This window comes from Grus americana, chromosome 1 (assembly GCF_028858705.1).
Source record: "Grus americana isolate bGruAme1 chromosome 1, bGruAme1.mat, whole genome shotgun sequence".
NCBI classification, from domain to species: Eukaryota; Metazoa; Chordata; class Aves; order Gruiformes; family Gruidae; genus Grus; species Grus americana.
The window spans coordinates 182,624,991-182,642,872 of record NC_072852.1 but is presented as its reverse complement, the minus strand read 5'-3'; the positions used below and the strand labels follow the sequence as shown (position 1 = coordinate 182,642,872).

The 17,882-nt window shown below is 34.5% G+C and overlaps 1 protein-coding gene across 5 annotated transcripts in view; it reads left to right on the top strand.

Moving 5' to 3' along the window:
* PCDH17 (protocadherin 17) overlaps positions 1–17,882 on the top strand; it is a 96,430-nt gene that overhangs the window by 29,377 nt on the left and 49,171 nt on the right. For 4 of the 5 annotated variants that reach the window (XM_054808980.1, XM_054808970.1, XM_054808998.1 and 1 more), the window contains 2 exons: positions 580–638; positions 801–973. In XM_054808980.1, the coding sequence (XP_054664955.1) occupies positions 580–638; positions 801–973 (232 nt within the window). The remainder of the gene's footprint in view (positions 1–579; positions 639–800; positions 974–17,882) is intronic. The other variant, XM_054808990.1, reaches the window with a different exon arrangement.

Sequence of the window (17,882 nt, the reverse complement as noted above, 5' to 3'; positions counted from 1 at the left end):
ATTAATACTGATGAAAATTAAAGAGAGAAAATCCAAATATTTTCATGCTTGCAGTTTTCTAGTAGCATTTAAGAAACCCCATGGCTAATCAGCTGTAATTTCTTTTTTTTTTTTTTCCAATTCAAGAGGAATATAGCAATATATGAAATTGTACTATAAGAGTAAGGGCTTCAGAATCCCAGTAGATGATGTAATTATGACTAAAAATTAGTATTATTGAATAATTCACTTTTGTAATATGCAAAAGTAATTTTTTCCTCTCATTTTCAATAATCATCAGTCTTAATATCTAACTAATGAAAAAACATAAACAGTGTCATCTGTCAGGTTACTAACAGAGAATGCCACTTATTGGAGCCTCATTGTTTACTTTAGCAGGTAATTTATGGACTGGAATCATTTAATTGTTCTGAGCACATAATTACATGCCAGCATTTTCCAATTTAATTAAAATGTACAAATCTGAAGATTAAGGGAATTTTTGAATTATTAATCATTTTTCCTCTAGGAAATCTTGTTGCTCTGCAGGAGATTTGTCCAGTGTACAACTATACGTATTTTTTTCCTTCTCTTTCACAGACAGACAATTTTCCCGCAGAGCCCAATTACATGGGCAGCAGGCAGCAGTTTGTTCAAAGGTAAGGCCTATTAAATAACTTTCTCGGCTTCCCCATTTGCATTCTTGTCAAAATTGCTTTGCCAGAGAGTACAATTCAACTTAGAACAAGTAAACACAACTCTCTCTCTCTTCTCTCTCTCTCTCTTTTTTTTTTTTTTTTTTTTTTTAATATGTATTTCAGTAGCTCCACGTTCAAGGATCCAGAAAGAGCCAGCTTGAGGGACAGCGGGCATGGGGACAGTGATCAGGCTGACAGTGACCAAGACACTAACAAAGGCTCCTGCTGTGACATGTCTGTTAGGGAGGCACTCAAGATGAAAACTACTTCAACTAAAAGCCAGCCACTTGAACAAGGTGAGTGACGCCTCCAATGCTTACAAAAGCGTAAAGTTTAAGCCGTCATTATAAACCTATTAGTATTGCAGTTGCGGTTTATCAAGGTGGAATAGCCCACTGATAATACTATCAGAGAAAACAGTAAATCTTGTAGCTAGCCCAGAGCAAAGAACGCTCAGTATCTTTCAGAATGAACATGAAATGAAACCGCAAGTATCCAAAGTAGATTAAAAAAAAAAAAAAATTAGTACTTTTCTAAAATGATTAGAATATACTTTATCTCCACTGGCATTGCCTGTGATATATACAGTCCTTCTGCCAAAGCGTGATTTGGAAATTCAAACTAGACGTGACTGCAACAGATAAAAGAACGCCAGTCATTTACATTCCTCACGTAGTTTGGGGAAGAGGAAAAAAAGGAGGCTTGGGATATCAGACAAGAGTAAAAATGGATCAGAAGATGTTTTCATTTCATGGATGTATTTTCCTATTTGTAATGTTGATTTTAAAATTAATAGTGATGTGAGAAGTCTCAAATAATAACATAATCTGATTTTCAGTATAATTTCACTCACATCCTCTGAAGGCACCAAAGATGAGCGTCTGTGAAACAGCTAAAATCACTTATATCAGGACAATGACAGTGCTCTCTGCAAGCATTCATTCTGACAAACAACCATGTTTATTTCCTCAAACTCTGTGTCAAATTCGGTTTTTTCCAGATGTGTTTTATCTAATCACGAGGTCTTTTATTTCAAGAGAGATGTTTTTTTTCTGTTTTTTTTTTTTTTTTTTAAAAGCATCAGACAGAGTACTCCAGCATTGTATGTGTTTGTGTTTTGCTTCTAGGCTGTAAGCAATCAGGAAGTGCACCACTACATTATTTTTAAATGTTTTGTATGTTTGCTATTATTTTAGTTTGTTGTGGGGAAGATGATTCAGTGTTAAAGACAGTTAAAAGATTATTAAATAAGTCAATCTTAATAAGGAGCTATATTTACAATTAAGCAGAAATATATTATAAGCTCTTTATTAATTGTTAGTTAATTGGAACTAGTCTTTTTGCCTCCTAGACTGGTCTGGCCCATAGTACAGTCATCGGGAAATACAAGTTCAACTTCATTTTTCTGATTATGTTGAGATTGCACTATTATTTTTGCTGTGTAGCATACTTAGAATGCTGCAGTATAATTTATTCTGTATATATTTGAAGGTTGACCTCATATATGACCTTATTTTCCAAGTAATAAATGCCAGAAAGATTATTTTTTCCTGACCTTTTGCCACAGCAACTCTCTGCTTATAATTGGACATTGATCTGTATAAAGATGCAGTACTGGACCTTTTTTTTTTTTTTTTTTTTTTTAAGAAGCTGTTTCACTGTGTGTCTAATTTTCTCAGTTTTCTGTAAGAAAAATACAAAGTCTCCGGATTTCTATCAAGTCATGAAAGAGTTCAAAAATATTAAAAGTTCCATTAGGAAAATTATTTACTGCTCAAATTAAAAATATGTGTTGCTTTAGAAAAAGATTGTATGGTCAGAGTTCATAATATTGCAGTTTCTCCAATGGCATCAAGCCTGATACTGGCCAAAACATAAAAACTTTAGTAACCAGAATAAGCCAAACATTCCTGTTGCTTATTTTCATTATAGTGCAACGAGTTATTATGGAGGTTTGCTTTTGCCATTATATCTAGATGAGGGGCCTTATTCATCAAGAAACTACTTATTCCAATGGCTCATATGATTTTCTCACATTCTTATTAAGCATATATTGAACTCTGAATGTTAAGTACTGTCAGCCGCTGAACTGCAGTAGCAGGTGTTTATGTGAATTTTCTTACTGAGGAAAAAGAAAAAAAAAAGATAGATGATAGATAGATAGATAGATAGATAGATAGATAAACTACTTTTGTTTTCTTTTTTGTTTGTTTGTTTTCTTCCCCCTCCCCCCCAAATATAATTATAAATGGTAATGATATCCATTTGTTTATTTGTACAAACTCTTCTGTCTCAAGTGTGCTGGAATAAAATCACTGGCATATTACGGAAACCGAACCTGCAGTGAGCACCTTATGGGGTTACAGATCACTGCAGTAACAAATGTGGTGCAATGCGATGTTCCCAATGAAATCAACAATTGCTTGTCATTGAGCTTAGCACGATTAGGGCTCTTAGCCCAAAGTAACTTTTCTCTTTTGAAAGAAGATAAACAAAATTGCTTTTTCTAGTCATAAGCCAAGTTGAAGGAGGGTGAGAAATACGATATATGTGATTAGGATAGAAAAAGGATCACATTTTCTTTAGAGAAAAACAGGTTTTCCGGGAAGAGATGGACAGCTTGCTGGAAACAATTGTCTACGGCAGCGCCTGAAGCAGTATCAGAAGTTGTGGTTCTGTCATCATTCTGGGTTGCGTACAGGGATGGGAATTCACTATTTTGTAGCAAAGTTTCAAGCTTGATCATTATTGCTTAAAGATATTTAAAATAGTTTAACTTCTGCTGTTAGAACAGTACTAATTATTGAATCATCTGGCATCACAATCACAATTTACTGTGAATTCAGGATCTTGACTTGAGATTCCTAATTTAAAAATAAGTTAAGTTGGAGTTTGACATCCTCTGTATGTTATTCCAAACACTGTTTTCACAGGTTCAATTCTACCCATGGCGGTAATAAGAATGTTAGCAGTACCAGTATTTTAACTACAGTTTTGAGCAAATCTAGCCTAGACAGCTTGAAAATTAAATTTTTGTACAGAGACAAAAAAATGTGTCAGTAGCATTATAGCAGTTATGCTTCTATCAGTAATAGAGAAGTAGGAAATTTTATGAAAAAATAATTTTTGTAGACAAGACATCTTCTGATTACAGGATGGGATGGAAGGCAATCAAGATTACTTTATGATTTACATTAAAATAATGAAAACTGTGGATGGTAAAACCTCAGTAAGTTTACTATTAGAATATTTGGTTTCAAGGAAAATATCTCCAGATAGGAAGTTTTGTCTGGTAGTGATTGTAAACAATCACACAAGTGGAAAAGATAATACAAATTAGATATCATTATGAAATGTTTATGAAAGCTCATCACTTGGCCTTAATGTGAAGAAAGGGATAAAAGACCCCAAACCTATAAAAGCTGTCAGGACAGTGAGTCTTGTGTTAAGATAAGCACGTCCCATTTTAGTTGTCTCAACCTTATATCCTCTTGCTGTGAATTATCCGTTCTGCATAAAAATATCTAGTTGTCTCTTAAGCTTACTTATGCTATCTGAATCAGCTGTCTTACTAAGCATCTTCTTCCGTACGCCTGCTACTCTTTCAATAGAATGGGTTTAGATAGATTTGTTTTCTTTACCTCTCTTTTTTTTTCCACTTCTATTGCTGAGACTTAAAACCCCATCACTATTTTGGACAGTTTGAGATCACCTTACTTCGAAGTCTTACAAGAATTAATAGTTTTGAATACATCTGTCAAGTTACCTTTTTGTTCCACCTGAAGTAGCATATATTATTCACATTTTATATTTAAATAACAGAATAATCTTTTTGTTTGCTATGGTTTAGGTATAACAGCAATAATTTCTATTTCTTGAAAAGATATCCAAAGCTGAAAATGATATTGTAAAGCATAAATGATATCTACAAGGAAGTAGGACAACAGCAAGATGTCCATTTTATACTTTTCTTAGTGAATTATGGTTGTGTTTACCTTATAATCAGTAAAAGAATACAGAGTTGTGGACTTTTTTTGTAGTTACTCATAAATGACTGTCTTTGTTAGATTTTTCCCAGGAATTTTTCCTTCCTTTTACTTTTTTCTGTCTATGTTTTCTTTCTGTAACATAAATCTACATTTTCATGTCGTTGTCAGAAAAATCCAAGGGATTAAGTATCTCCAAATTTGGGAGCTTTGTTGCTGAGTTTTTACTTTATCACTGTGCCTTGCATCTTTCTTTCAACACGTTTGCTTGCCGTTCACACCTGCATCCCATGGAGGGGGCATTTCTGCATGTGCCTTTGCCTCACTAACAGTAGCACAGGTCCTGAGAATAAACAAAAAAAAGGAGGCACCTCCTTGGAGGAAGGGTAAAAGAAAACTCTTCAGCATTAGTGTCTGAGACTCCTCCAGGACCTGTATTGCTCGCCAAGCTTCTCTGTAGAACATTACCGTTGTAATCTAAGGTATAGGTGACTAGTATAAAAAGGATTGGGATGTATCTTTGGGAATAAAAAAAAAGAGATATTAAATATAACTTAAAAATACAATACTTCTTTCTTCATTGTCACAACAAAAAAAACATATGCATCACAACTGATGCAATCCTGCATGCAACAGTCTTAGCAATTACATCACTGTTATAGAATCTCTATGAATACTGTAAATTCTTGAGTTTGTCTACTGAACACATTCACAGAACAAGTCTGTAGCAACTTGTACATTTATATACTCAATTTCTAAACGAGAATGATCCCTGAAATAGAGTATCCTGCATTATCCATTTGCAGCAGAGCAGAAATTATCAGAATTTTTTTACCAAGATTTTTTCTGAACTATCCATTGATTTTCTTGCCATAATCTTGCTTGAGTCTGTAGGATAATTAAAATCCGTTCTGTTTAACTGAGTGAGAATCAGTCTAGACCGATAAGTGCAGAAAGTTCATCAAGCAAATTTCTGCTGTCTGACATCATCACCAATGCTTTCCATGCCATTGGGGATGATGGGTTCTTTTATGAGTACATCAGCTTAATGAGATAATGGAAAAAGAAGATTGTGGGGAAATATTTCTTTTCAAAGTTCTCAGAGCTGGTGATGGCCTCTGCTGAGAAACTGATAGAAACTGCGAGTGCCCCCAGAGCTGACACAACCTGTGGAATATTTTGTTCAACATTGCTTCCTCCCCTAGGATTTTTCCCCTGGACAGAACATCTCCTATCACATTCTCTCTGTGCCCAGAATGTGAATAGCTGTCAGACTGCACTACTTGTTCTGATACCACCTAAGAGTCTTTATGTCCAGGGCTGTCGTCCCTTCTAACTCATCCCTAACATGGTCAGGTAAAGACGCTAACTTGCTATTGTATGTCAGGACTTGTATGCAATACCCATTCTTCCTTTTCATCTGATTAATTGTTATCCAGGCAAGCTACAAGAGCAAATTAATTGAGAATTTCTTTCCTTTTCTTAGTATGACTTAGTAGTGTCTGTTTCTAGAAATGTAAATTCTGGAAATGGTTAGGTGAAACCACCAAAAATGACACCCCCACCCTGTCATTTGTTCCTTTCCAGGTATTTCTCTCTCCTTTTTTTTTTTTTGTCTTCTGTGCATTATGCAAGATGAAGACTAGCATAGGACAAAGACTAACTTATTTATTCTGTAACCGCTTCTGATTGACTCAATTTGTTATCAGTGCCCTGGAGATATTTGATTTTGGCCTCATTCTAATAGTGGGATTTTTAATTTAAGATTGAAAATTTATGTAGAATTATAGGCTTTTATGAAGAATAAGGCCATGTTTATATTCGTTCAATGTCCACCCCAGTGCATTTATAACAAATTCATTATGACTTTTAAGCCACTGCCAGCACTAGCACTTCCTTCCCACTTTTCTGCTGTGAGTACATTGTTTGATGAAACAGTACTTCTGAATTTAAAAGAATTAGCAGCGTTATTATTAGTATCATCCTTCTTATGAAGTCCTTGGTGAATGGGAGTATTGAAACTCCTATTGGTACTAAACTTTTAGATTAATATATTTCACTTTTAGTTAGAGAAGGCCATGCAAATGTTCTGTAATGTCCTTTTTTGAGAGATCAGAATAATATTCTCCCTTTGAACCTAAGTTAATGAGCTAGACAGAGAAATACAGGTTAGTTGCCTTTGCTTTACAGATGATTGTCATAACCTTTCTCATGTTAATACCCAGTAATCTATGACATATCTGTTGCTGTATTATGTATTAAGCAAATTATATGATGGATCTGGGCAAAATAAAGACAAAACTATCTACCAACCTTTATGTGCCCAGAGTATTAAAGATTTATTATTTTTTTTTCCTCTGTTGCACTTATGTTGGATACCTTTCTGCTATTAAGTTTTATTTTTAGACCACCTACTAGTCTACCAGTCAATTTAGGTTCACTTTTTACATTTTAGTTATTTCAGTACTGACTCTAGATTCCTGAGTGTCACTGTGTGACATCAGGTTGACTGTTAATCAGATGTGCTTCGAAACAGAGTCCAGTTTCTTTGGTGCTTCCTCATTAGAGACGAGAGTGTTCCCAAGCACAGCTTCCCTCTGCAGTGTGCTCTTCTCGTAAGAATATGAGCAGCTTTGGATTTCAGGCAAGGCTATCCAGGTGAGGAAGAAGTTTGTGGAAGCAGGTGTTTGTCCTAAAAGAAGTCAGAAAAGGAAGTGAAGTGGCATCCTAATGGAGAAGGGATGGATTAGGTTAATACCTTGACTACTTACTTATCTGCCTGCATTTATACGAAATAGAAAAGCAGTGCAAATATTCTGGCAGCTGAAGTGACAGTGAATACACTTTGCATGAGAGTATCTTAGCCTATTATTGCCGCCTGTTATTGCCTATTATCCTGCTTTTCAACTGGAGTTGAGTTCTGCCAAACCAGGTTTTTAATCAGGTGCATGTTTCAGCATCTGGCAGATTATTATCTTCGTGTATCTAGTAGCAATGAAGTTTTATGAATAGCATATCCCACATTTAATTAATGTATTTAGCCACAAATTAGGGGGGGAATTTCTAGAACTGATTTTCAAAACATGCAGAAAGAACTTTCTGCATCTGTACACACACAAAATATGTCACTGGGACACAAAGAAGGGATTATAGCCATTCAGCACAGCTTCATCTATGCACCATTTGGTGCATTATGCTACATTTTTCAGGTAATTTCATTTCTCTTCCCCCTCCCCCTCCTTATTTCTACTTATTTTATAATTACAAATTAATTCAGTGCTTGAAAATTATCTATATTTTTGCCCCATATTTTGTTTTCATTGGAATCTTCACCACCAAATCAATTTAGATATATTATTACCAACACCTTAAAAGGTTTCAACTGTACCAATAAAAGTATTAATAAATTTTAGAGTTTTATTTACAAATTAATGCATCACATGCACTTTAAGATCACAAGTCTGTTTCCATAAGTCTCATTTCTGAGATGTGAGTGCAAATTCTAACATCTGGGTGCTGTAGCTCTTGGTGCTCGTTTTGTCATGCTTTCCTTTAGAGGCAACAAAGCAGAATATCCCTGCCCTGTCACTAGCGTAAATCTCATTCATTACTTCCTTTTTACCCTTTCTGTTTCGACACCACCTTTCCGAGGGCTGAGCACAGTCATTGTACTGCAGCTTGTTCTTGGGAGGCTTGGAATCCATAAGATATCTTTTTGCTTTATTCCCACTAGAAGAGCAAGAGAAGGATTTGCAGTTCTCAGTAGGATGAGGCCCTTCTATGTCAAAATCATTATCTTCAGCTAACGTTTCTTCTTTTCAGATTCTTCTTATAAATTGAAAGAAAAGTGGGGGCATAGAAAAATCAACAACTTTGGAACAAGGAAATCAGAAAATAGGTAGTTTTCTTCGTTTCAGGCTTTATGCATTTCCCTGGGTGGTAAATGGATGTTCTCTGCCTGTGCTTACTTTTGCTAATGAAAATTTTAGGGCATATATTCATATATTGGATGGATACTTAATATCATGAAAACTGTTGTAATGGGACTAGAGAGCCTATTCCTGCCCCTTAGTCTGTGTCTGAAAACGTCCTTGTATGGTGTATTTACAATTTTCTTTTAATTAAGCTTACATAGAATTCTAGTTTAAAAGCCATATATATATGTATGAGAGTGTCTGTGTTTATTCAGTTATAAAAAGGAGACAACTAAAATAAATACAACATCTTCTTCTCTCTTTCTCATTTTAAATCAACATTTTTTGATTGTATCTCCTCTTACTGAGTCAGAAGAAAATACAGATATGATAAACAGTGATATTAATCAAGTTTTGACACAAACCCATTCCAGCCACATTCTTATTACCAAAAAGAAGGAGTATTCTGCAGATGGAGTTACTGTAAAGCTAATGCGTATTAGTTGGAAATCTGAACTTGGACTGTAGTTATCAATAGGTTTATGTTCAGCTGGGGAAAACATCACAGAAGTGTCTTAAATAAGAGATGGGAGTTAATTATCCCCATTCAGCAATGCTTCAGCTGGAATAATACTAACTGTATTTTGTTCTTCTGGAACAAAGAGTATCTCCTAATTTCTGTACACAGTAATCCAGTCTGTCCTTTTCCTGGCCCTTTTTCTGTGTACATACTACTTTCCTCCTATGCCCTGGTTTCCAGAGGGAGAAAAGTGGTATAAATTAATTTGGGCCAGAGTTGCAACACAGTCTAATTAGTGACACAACCTCTGTACTCAGTTTGTAGGGATATTTTTAAGGAAGATCTGGACAAATTCAGACTCAACAAGGAGGTAGAATAACAGCAGAAAATAGAGGCTTACGAAGCATGGCCTACGGGTGAAGTTTAAAAGAAGTGTTTGTTTAGAATTTGTGTTTGTTTAAATGAACAAAGTCTGGGGGAGAAACATAATAAAAGTCTTTGTGTATATAAAAAGTTGTTATAAATAGGATGGTGATTGCTTTTTCTTTCCCTTTCTTTTTGTTTAATTTGCTGGGAGAGCTATTTAGGTTACATATGAGGGAGAACTTTGCTATAAAGATAGCTAGACACTGAGGCAGGCTACCCATGTAAGTTAAAGAATCCCCCTTCCTGGCAGTTTTTAAAACAGGTTAAATACACATTTGTCAGCAGTAACCTAGATTTATTTTAACCTACCTAGGGCCAGAGGATCCACTCCAGCTCTGCTTTTTATGATGCCATAATTAAACGCGAGGATGCAATATACTGTCTAGTCCTGAGTAAAACACACTGAAAGGGAACACTTGCAGCCTTTTGTCTGCGAACATCCGCTTTTACAGGAAAGCTCACCATGTTAGAATGGCGGGGAACTTGGATTATGCAGCGCTTCACAACAAGAAACCCTAATACAATATAATAGTACTTAGCATTTAACATGGACTTTGCTCAGAGGCAGAGCTGCAGCGTGATTAACTGATCACTGCTCAGTGAAACTTTCTCTGCTCTCTGTACATCAGTGCTATACGCATGCCGTGCATCAACTTCTGTGCACCTACTGCCCATCCTGATTTCCAGAATGGCAGAACAGCTGGTTTCCATTCCCCGCTGCTGCTTTCTCCTATTCCAGCTGCCGCACTCAAATAACCTCCCTTCCCCAAGTGGGCTTCGTATGGTTTGAAAGGGACTTAATGTACCTCAGTGCATAGGGAACTTTGATGCATATTTCATCATGTTTCAGTTCTTTCTACAGGGAACACTGCATGTATAACAGATGTTCCCCTGACTACTACCCTTTCCTGAAGGTGACATGCCCTTTTTTTGTGTTTCATCTCTAATGTATATGGAGCTGGTAGTGCCTGCATGGTACTAAAAAAATACTGCTCCATGGCTGCTCCTGTGCTGTATGCCAAGCTATATTTAATTCCATCTGCTCCCTTCTGCAGCATGAAATGGAGAGGAGCATATGCCCAATATAACCAAGTCATACTGTGGCACAGAAAAAAACCAATCCTTTATTTAAGACAAGTAAATGTATTTTTTTTTAAATTTAGGGCCATATTCTTCCAGCTTTTTACACATAAACTGTCTCATATAAATCAGTGGGGATGTTCATGTGAATACATGTGAAAAAAATCTTCTCAATATTTCTTTTAATATCAATAGTGTATCTGTATATGTAGTATGTGCGTGTTTATATATGTACACATACACATGCACAAATACATAAAGAAGACATTATTAACTGATATCCCTGAAAATTTGATTTTGTAATCTATATAAATCCGTATCTTAACAGTATGGAAAATTGAAAGCGTTAAAACATTGTATGCTTGTTTTAAAACTGCAAATATGAGAACAATTCACAATTTTTTTTACATAAAACTCTACTTTCATCATAAAGCTTGTTTTGCAAAAGTATAATACTAAGGCAAAACCTGTCAATTTAAAAAATAGTATACAGTTGAAAAGCTGCATTTAAAAAATGAAGTTTTTTATATATAGTTAATAATGTATATGACTGTATGTATAACATCAATACATGTATATATAACATTATATCTATAACAATATAATTGCAGTGTCTGCTTAAATATTATAGGGATGTGCACCTTGGATTTTTAGAGGGTAGCCTATCAACTCTTTCTCAGAGTTTGGAATTAAATTCTTCATACATAATTTTATTATCTGACCCAATTTTTGCTTGAACAAATTAATGTAGTTCTTACATAAAAAGTGCAATTGAGGTTGCACTCTAGGCAGTTACACAGTCCAAACAACCTTCCAAGCTCTGCGCCAAACATGCAGATTAAGAATAATAGAAACACAAGTGGAATTGTCTCTGTTCTGATACTGCAGAAAGACTTTTGCAGCACACCCGTAATCTGCGTGGCCTAGGGAAGTGTATACCGGATCCGTGCGCACTACTGAATATGAATCATCCTGCACTTCATGTCTGTGATTAGTTTTACCAGGTGGTATTTCTTTTCTACTTTACTAGTTTGATTTGAAGCGAGGATTCTGTCCCTTACCCCTGCAGTGTTTTGTTGTTGTAAGCAAAGTTCACATGACAACAGTGTAGGTCTATATGTTTATCCAAAATTACTTCTAATTTAAAGAAGAAATAACTTTTCTTTTTCTTCCCCCCCACCCCCCGCCCTGAGGTATATAAAATTCATACTGCCCCTTTATAGTAATTTCAGAAATTACCAGCTTCACATCTCTTCTATAGGAATACTTTACTTACAGTAGATATTTTGCACATGTAATGTGGGAAATCATTTTATGTGGCCCTAAAAATGTGTAATTTTTGGGTGGCTACTCCTAAAAAGGACAGGTTTTTTTCCTCTATGAAACAAATGCAAAATAGTCTATGAAATCAATTACTGTCAAATTTTCAGCCTGATTTCTTTTATAGACTGAGTATTTGCCCATAGGCAAATAATTAAAAAAAAAAAACAAACAAAAAAAATTAAACAGTTTGAATAAAATATTTGTAACATTTGTGTCTATGCTAGAAAACACTAAAATTGACTGTGACCCTGAGTTACATTAGGTAACCCTTTCTTTTCTCTCTTTTTCTCTCTTGTTTGTGCCCCAACAATACCTGGGTGCATAGGAAAGGCAGGCATTTTTGAGGAAAAGTGCATTGAGTAGAGAGGGATGGAGAAAAAACACTATGTTGAATACTTCAGCCACTGCTGTGAGAAAAGCTTTAAGCTCAGCTTAACTTGCCAGTGTGCTGTGGCTGTTTTTTGCTTCTTAAGAGCACCGTAAAGTAGCCAGAGCACACTACTGAATCACACCATGAAAATTAAAATAAAAAAGATCATGTAAAGTTGATACTGCATATCTTTAAATCACTGGAAATACCATATAATAACATAAAATATTTTTTCTTTGTCATTTAGGTTTATAATAAACAAATAAGGACATTCTCAAAACATATATTTGGATGGAATTACACTAGAAAGTTCACATAGTAATGTGTGGTAAAATATATCACAGCTTGCAACTACCCTCAAAGCAAGCACTATACATTAACTCAAGACACTTACTTTTAACATTTATTACAATTTAATAATAATAATAATAATAATGATGATGATGTAAATTTTGAACACAAATATCAAAAACTTTGAAGCATGTAGTAAAACTATCATCTCAACTATCGTATGGTTATTTCAAGATAACAGAATTTAAATAGTTTGGACTTCTGAAATAAGTCTTATCTCAAAGTTTTTTGATTTCATGATATTTATTGTGAAAATAAAATCCCTCAAGATGTTTAAGCCTAGTTATTGATATATAGTTATAAAAGTTGTAAATTTTGCTTATGGATACCTTTTCTTTATATGCAACTATTGATAATATCCATATTTTTGTTACATTCAGAGTCTGTTTATTCATTCTTTATTATTAATGTTTAATTTTATTCCTTTATTTTTAATTTTATGTGTTTTATTTTGCATACAATCACATTTTTTCTAAGTATATGGAGAATAGCAGAAATATAGATGTTGCTAGAATTTTGACACAAGAGAGTCGCTCAAAGACAGGTCAGATAATCAGTGGAAACAGGGAACCCACCTTCCTCTTGTTTTTAAGAAATCTTACCCCATCGGTAATTCACCAGTGGTCTTCAGTGATCCCAGAGATACGTAACCTCTAAGTAAGACAAAATATGTTACTATTTAAAGCCTAAAAATTTCTTTGCTATTTGAAACCTAAATATTTATTTAAATTCTTTAAAGACATAGCTTCAGATGTCAGTAGAATTACAGATCATTGTAAATTTATTACATTTCTGCAGCTTTTCACGGGTATACATGACAACAGTAGCTGGCTTATTGTTTATTAAAAAGAAGACTCTTATATTTAAACTTTTTACAAGCACATTTGAAAGATAAGTACCATACAGCTGCTTTTCTTATTGTAAATTTGATTCTTTTTCTGACATGCAGAAGTACAAACAGAGAGAGAAAGAGTTACAGGAAGAAGAAAGAAAAGGAAAAAAAAAAAGAAGTTTAAGGTGTGGGAAGACAACATGTCACACAGAGGAGTAAAAAAGCAAGTAATCAAAACACACTCAGATTTCTTAAGAAACAAGAAAGTGCCCTACTGTTAGAGGTAGTGTGCTTTTGTTGAAATTAATTCTCTGCCAAAAGTGATCAAATTTTGTATTTTTTTGAAACACTATCTGCAATGAAATAATCCTAAACTGGAAGACATTCCATATCAGGGAGGTGCTTGCAGTTTCCCAGTGGAGGTTTGTCAGACTCAGCAGAGCTGTACCACCTTGCCCATTTTGAACCAACACAGTATGATATTTATTTATTGTTATAAATCAACAAAACATAACTTTTTATTTTTAATCCAATGTCAGGTAACATCATTCTTTTGCATAAGCTTTTGTAGCAAGAAAATACAAAAAGCAAGAAATACAAAGATAAAATACTTCCTCAAAATATAGACAATGATATTTTTACTTAGGGCTTTAGTGCCTTTTCTTCAGTTTACTGGCAAGATTTGGGAACAGAGCACTCTGGAAAATATAAAAAAAAAGTAAAAACTTGTTAAGTTCAAGACAGCTAAAAATACTCTTCACAAACTTAATGAAATTCAGAAAATACAAGTTTATGGTATCTTCATTTAGAATGAATTTTACCTTTACAGAATAGGTTCAGATTAAGGATCAGATTTTCTCCTAGATATTTAGTCCTTTATAAGTACAAGGAAGTTGGAAAACCCAGACCTCACAGTCTAGAAAAGAAAAAGAAAGTTTAACATCCCAAACCTCTACATTTTCAAACCTGTTGAAGAACAGAACAGTCCACAAGTTCTCAAGCACTTTATCCCTACCATTTCACTACCATCTTACCTGCCTCTGAGCTAGTTACCCCAAATTTTTATAGTTAATTAATTGACTAGCACTTTAGAATTAACGAGGAGAGCAATAGATACTTCTGGAGAATGATTCATTTGACCTATTTTAGATGAATCACACCCTCAAATGCTCATTCCTCTCTGCTGTCAGTGAAAGATGACTTACTCAGATGTAGTTCGATAATTGTAGATATCTGAAATTATGAAAGATGAATTGCAGTTCAGTGTTTTTGCAGGAACCAGCTTTTTGCACGCTAGCCATTGTTTATCCCAACTTTTTGGCTTCTGTATGTCTTATTCATGTTATAAGGGTTAATGTTTCCAGCCCAAGTTCATTCTGTAGTCATCATCGTTAATTTATTCAGCAAATCCTTCTCATTTCATCACAGTCATGATATGGAGGTGGTGAATTTCTCTTCCACGTAAGAAATACGACTTCTGTTTGCACAGCCGTTGTTCCCTCTTCCATGTATTTGCAGCTGGGAACTGTTTCTTCACTCACAAAATTAGGTACCTGTGTAACATTTATAGGCTTTGATCCTTTGCTTAAATATGCATCTATTTGGCTTTTATTTTGAATTCTTATGGCCAAATTGCTGGCGCCAGAAGAAATAAAAAATAGTGTGTTGGAGGTTTAAAATTAGAATCTGAGATCAACCTGTACTTTGGCTTCTAAAAAGCCCTATATGATGAAATGTTTTACTGAAATGACTCACAGAAAAGGAAAGGGATGGTCTTAGATTACAGGGACCTCTACTTAAAATAAAAATAAATTAACATATTTATCTGACCACTGGAACTATGATAATTTAAGTTAATTAAATACTAAGGGTTGAATAAAAACCATTAATTTAAGGATTAACCTCTATATAAGATATCTGTACCTTACATAGTGTTAATCAGTAAATTTTTATCATTTGGTGAGTTGAAGTAATTCATGATCTTATTAAAGCTGACTTCTTATTACATCTAAGGCAGTTTTTGTATGTTCATTAAATAGCAATGGATTCTGGAACAGCTGTTAATCCCTGGCAAATACATTTAAGAATCAACTAGTATTTCATAAACATACAGTAACAATCCTATTAAATCTAAGTAAATATTTATTTAAGATACTTGGGGTCTATCCTGTTGTATCACACCCTCTCTAGTATGTGCCGTTATTGGTGGTAAGGTGAGGTTTATCTTCAGGAGTACACTTGCCACTCTCATCTCAACTCCACCACCAGACCCAGCTGCTATAGATGTTGCAGATGCTGGCAAAGAGGTCTTCTTCTAACCTTTCTGCACTCTGTCCCTGAAAGAGATAAACTAGACTAAATATGTATTCATATAGCTATGTGAATGTCAGAGTTTGCTGCCAAATAGCTGTGTGAACTAGGGTTGTCATTTTTTTTCCACACTTGTAGATGACATAGGTTTGCCAGCAATACTTCGCAATATAGATCTGGTCTCACAAGTTGCTATTCAGCATCAGTGTTATTGATAGTGAACATAGGCTGCTTTCTTGCAAGGCTCAAACGGATAAAGATTGAACTGCATTTTGAAGGATTGTGAAGAATGTGTTACATAGCTTCTCGTGTTCAGAGTAACCCTAATAACGACTATTTAACTCTGTAAGTGCCCCTCAGAACCATCTCAGAGAGTAAATCTTATGTACTGTACGTCTTTTGCTTTTCTGTTTGCTCTTTCAACTTTGTTAACTGATAAACAAGTAGAGGAGTAAACACCTCATCTGGATTCCCACCTCCCCACTCCCCAAGTTTACTTTGGGAAATTTGACTACTTCTGATGGTTCAGTTTCCTTTTTTCTATTCCACAACACAACCTTTCCTTTTTTTTTTTTTTAAAAAAAAAAACCCTCAAACAACCCATAAACCAAAAAAAACCCAAAACCAACACAAAACCCCCCAAACTTTTACAGGGGAAGAGAAGATGGAGAATACATTTATAACAAAACCAACCAACCAAACTCCACCCATTCTATATAAATGAATATATATATAAATGAAAATCCCAAGATTTTTTGCAACCCTTACGTACGAACAAACCCCACCCATTTTATAATTGAAAACTTTAAGACTTTCGTGAAACACTTAAGTAGACAGATTTAATAATTATAAATTTCTATTTCAGAAATTATGGGAAATCTAATTAAGATCCTATTATACTAATCTATGCTTTGCTATTCACAGTTAAATTTACAGTTCACAAAATGTTCCAAGTTTATCTAGCTTACAGAATGAGAAGGCAAAAGTGTGCGTTACTGGAAGTAGTATCAAACTTTCTTTAATTTACAGCTTTACACAACTTCTTATATCTCTGTATGTTGTCTTGTGCCATTATACATCAATAGAATCAATAATGACCAATTTAGTCCCTTAACTAACCATTGCTTCTGATTTGGGCTTTAGACCCCTCAGCTGTTTGCAAGTTGACTCAGTTTTTTATTTCCTATGAAAAGAATCAGAAAACTTCATTCTAATAAATGTAAGAATTAAATATTATGATTATTCGATTGCTGAAAACAATAGATCAGGTTTTGAAAAGGAAGGAAGTTCATCTTAAAACAATAATATAGTAATAATAGTGATCGCGTTAAAAAAAAACTATTGAAAGGGTAGTCAAATTTTCTATTGTACATTTGAAATTTTTAACTGTATACTTTCTGCAACTTTCATAATCCTGGTCCCATCTGTCTTTTTCTATATCACTATTCTAGTGTAGACTGTAAAAAGTTACTCCTGTAAAATGTATCTTCTCTAGAGAAGTCATGCAGTTAGCTACATATGCATTTGATTTTATGAAACTAAATTCTTAATAAGGAATTCTTTTAATTTCTCTCATGCCGATATTTTAATATCTTTTATTAAACTGAACTAAGCTGGTACTTAAAAATAGCTCCCTGACATTCAGAATAATGGATATGAAAGCAAGAGTAATAAAAATTGCTGGGAAGGTGCAGTGCAAGCACTGATTCAGCGACTACCACACTGATTTAAACATTTTCTTTAGTGTGTAAGATATTAATCTGTAGGAATTTAAAAATGTATGAAAACAACCCTGTCTAGTAAGGGTTGAGACAGGGAAGTTACTGTGAGGTAACAAAGTACAGCTCATCATGCAATCTAGGGCCACTGTACTATATGTATGTCCTTCACTTACATCAGTTGCAGGTAATTCAGTCATCCACCTAGATGTAACATCTGAGGAATTTCCTGTCACTCTCCAAGGACTGCAAAAAAGACTTTAGGACAATTACACCCCTGTGCAATTAAGAGTCTAAAGAAACTAATGCAAGAAAATAAAAAAAAGATTTTTCTCCGTCAAACCTGGGTGTTTTTTTGTCTAATTGTGTTATGGA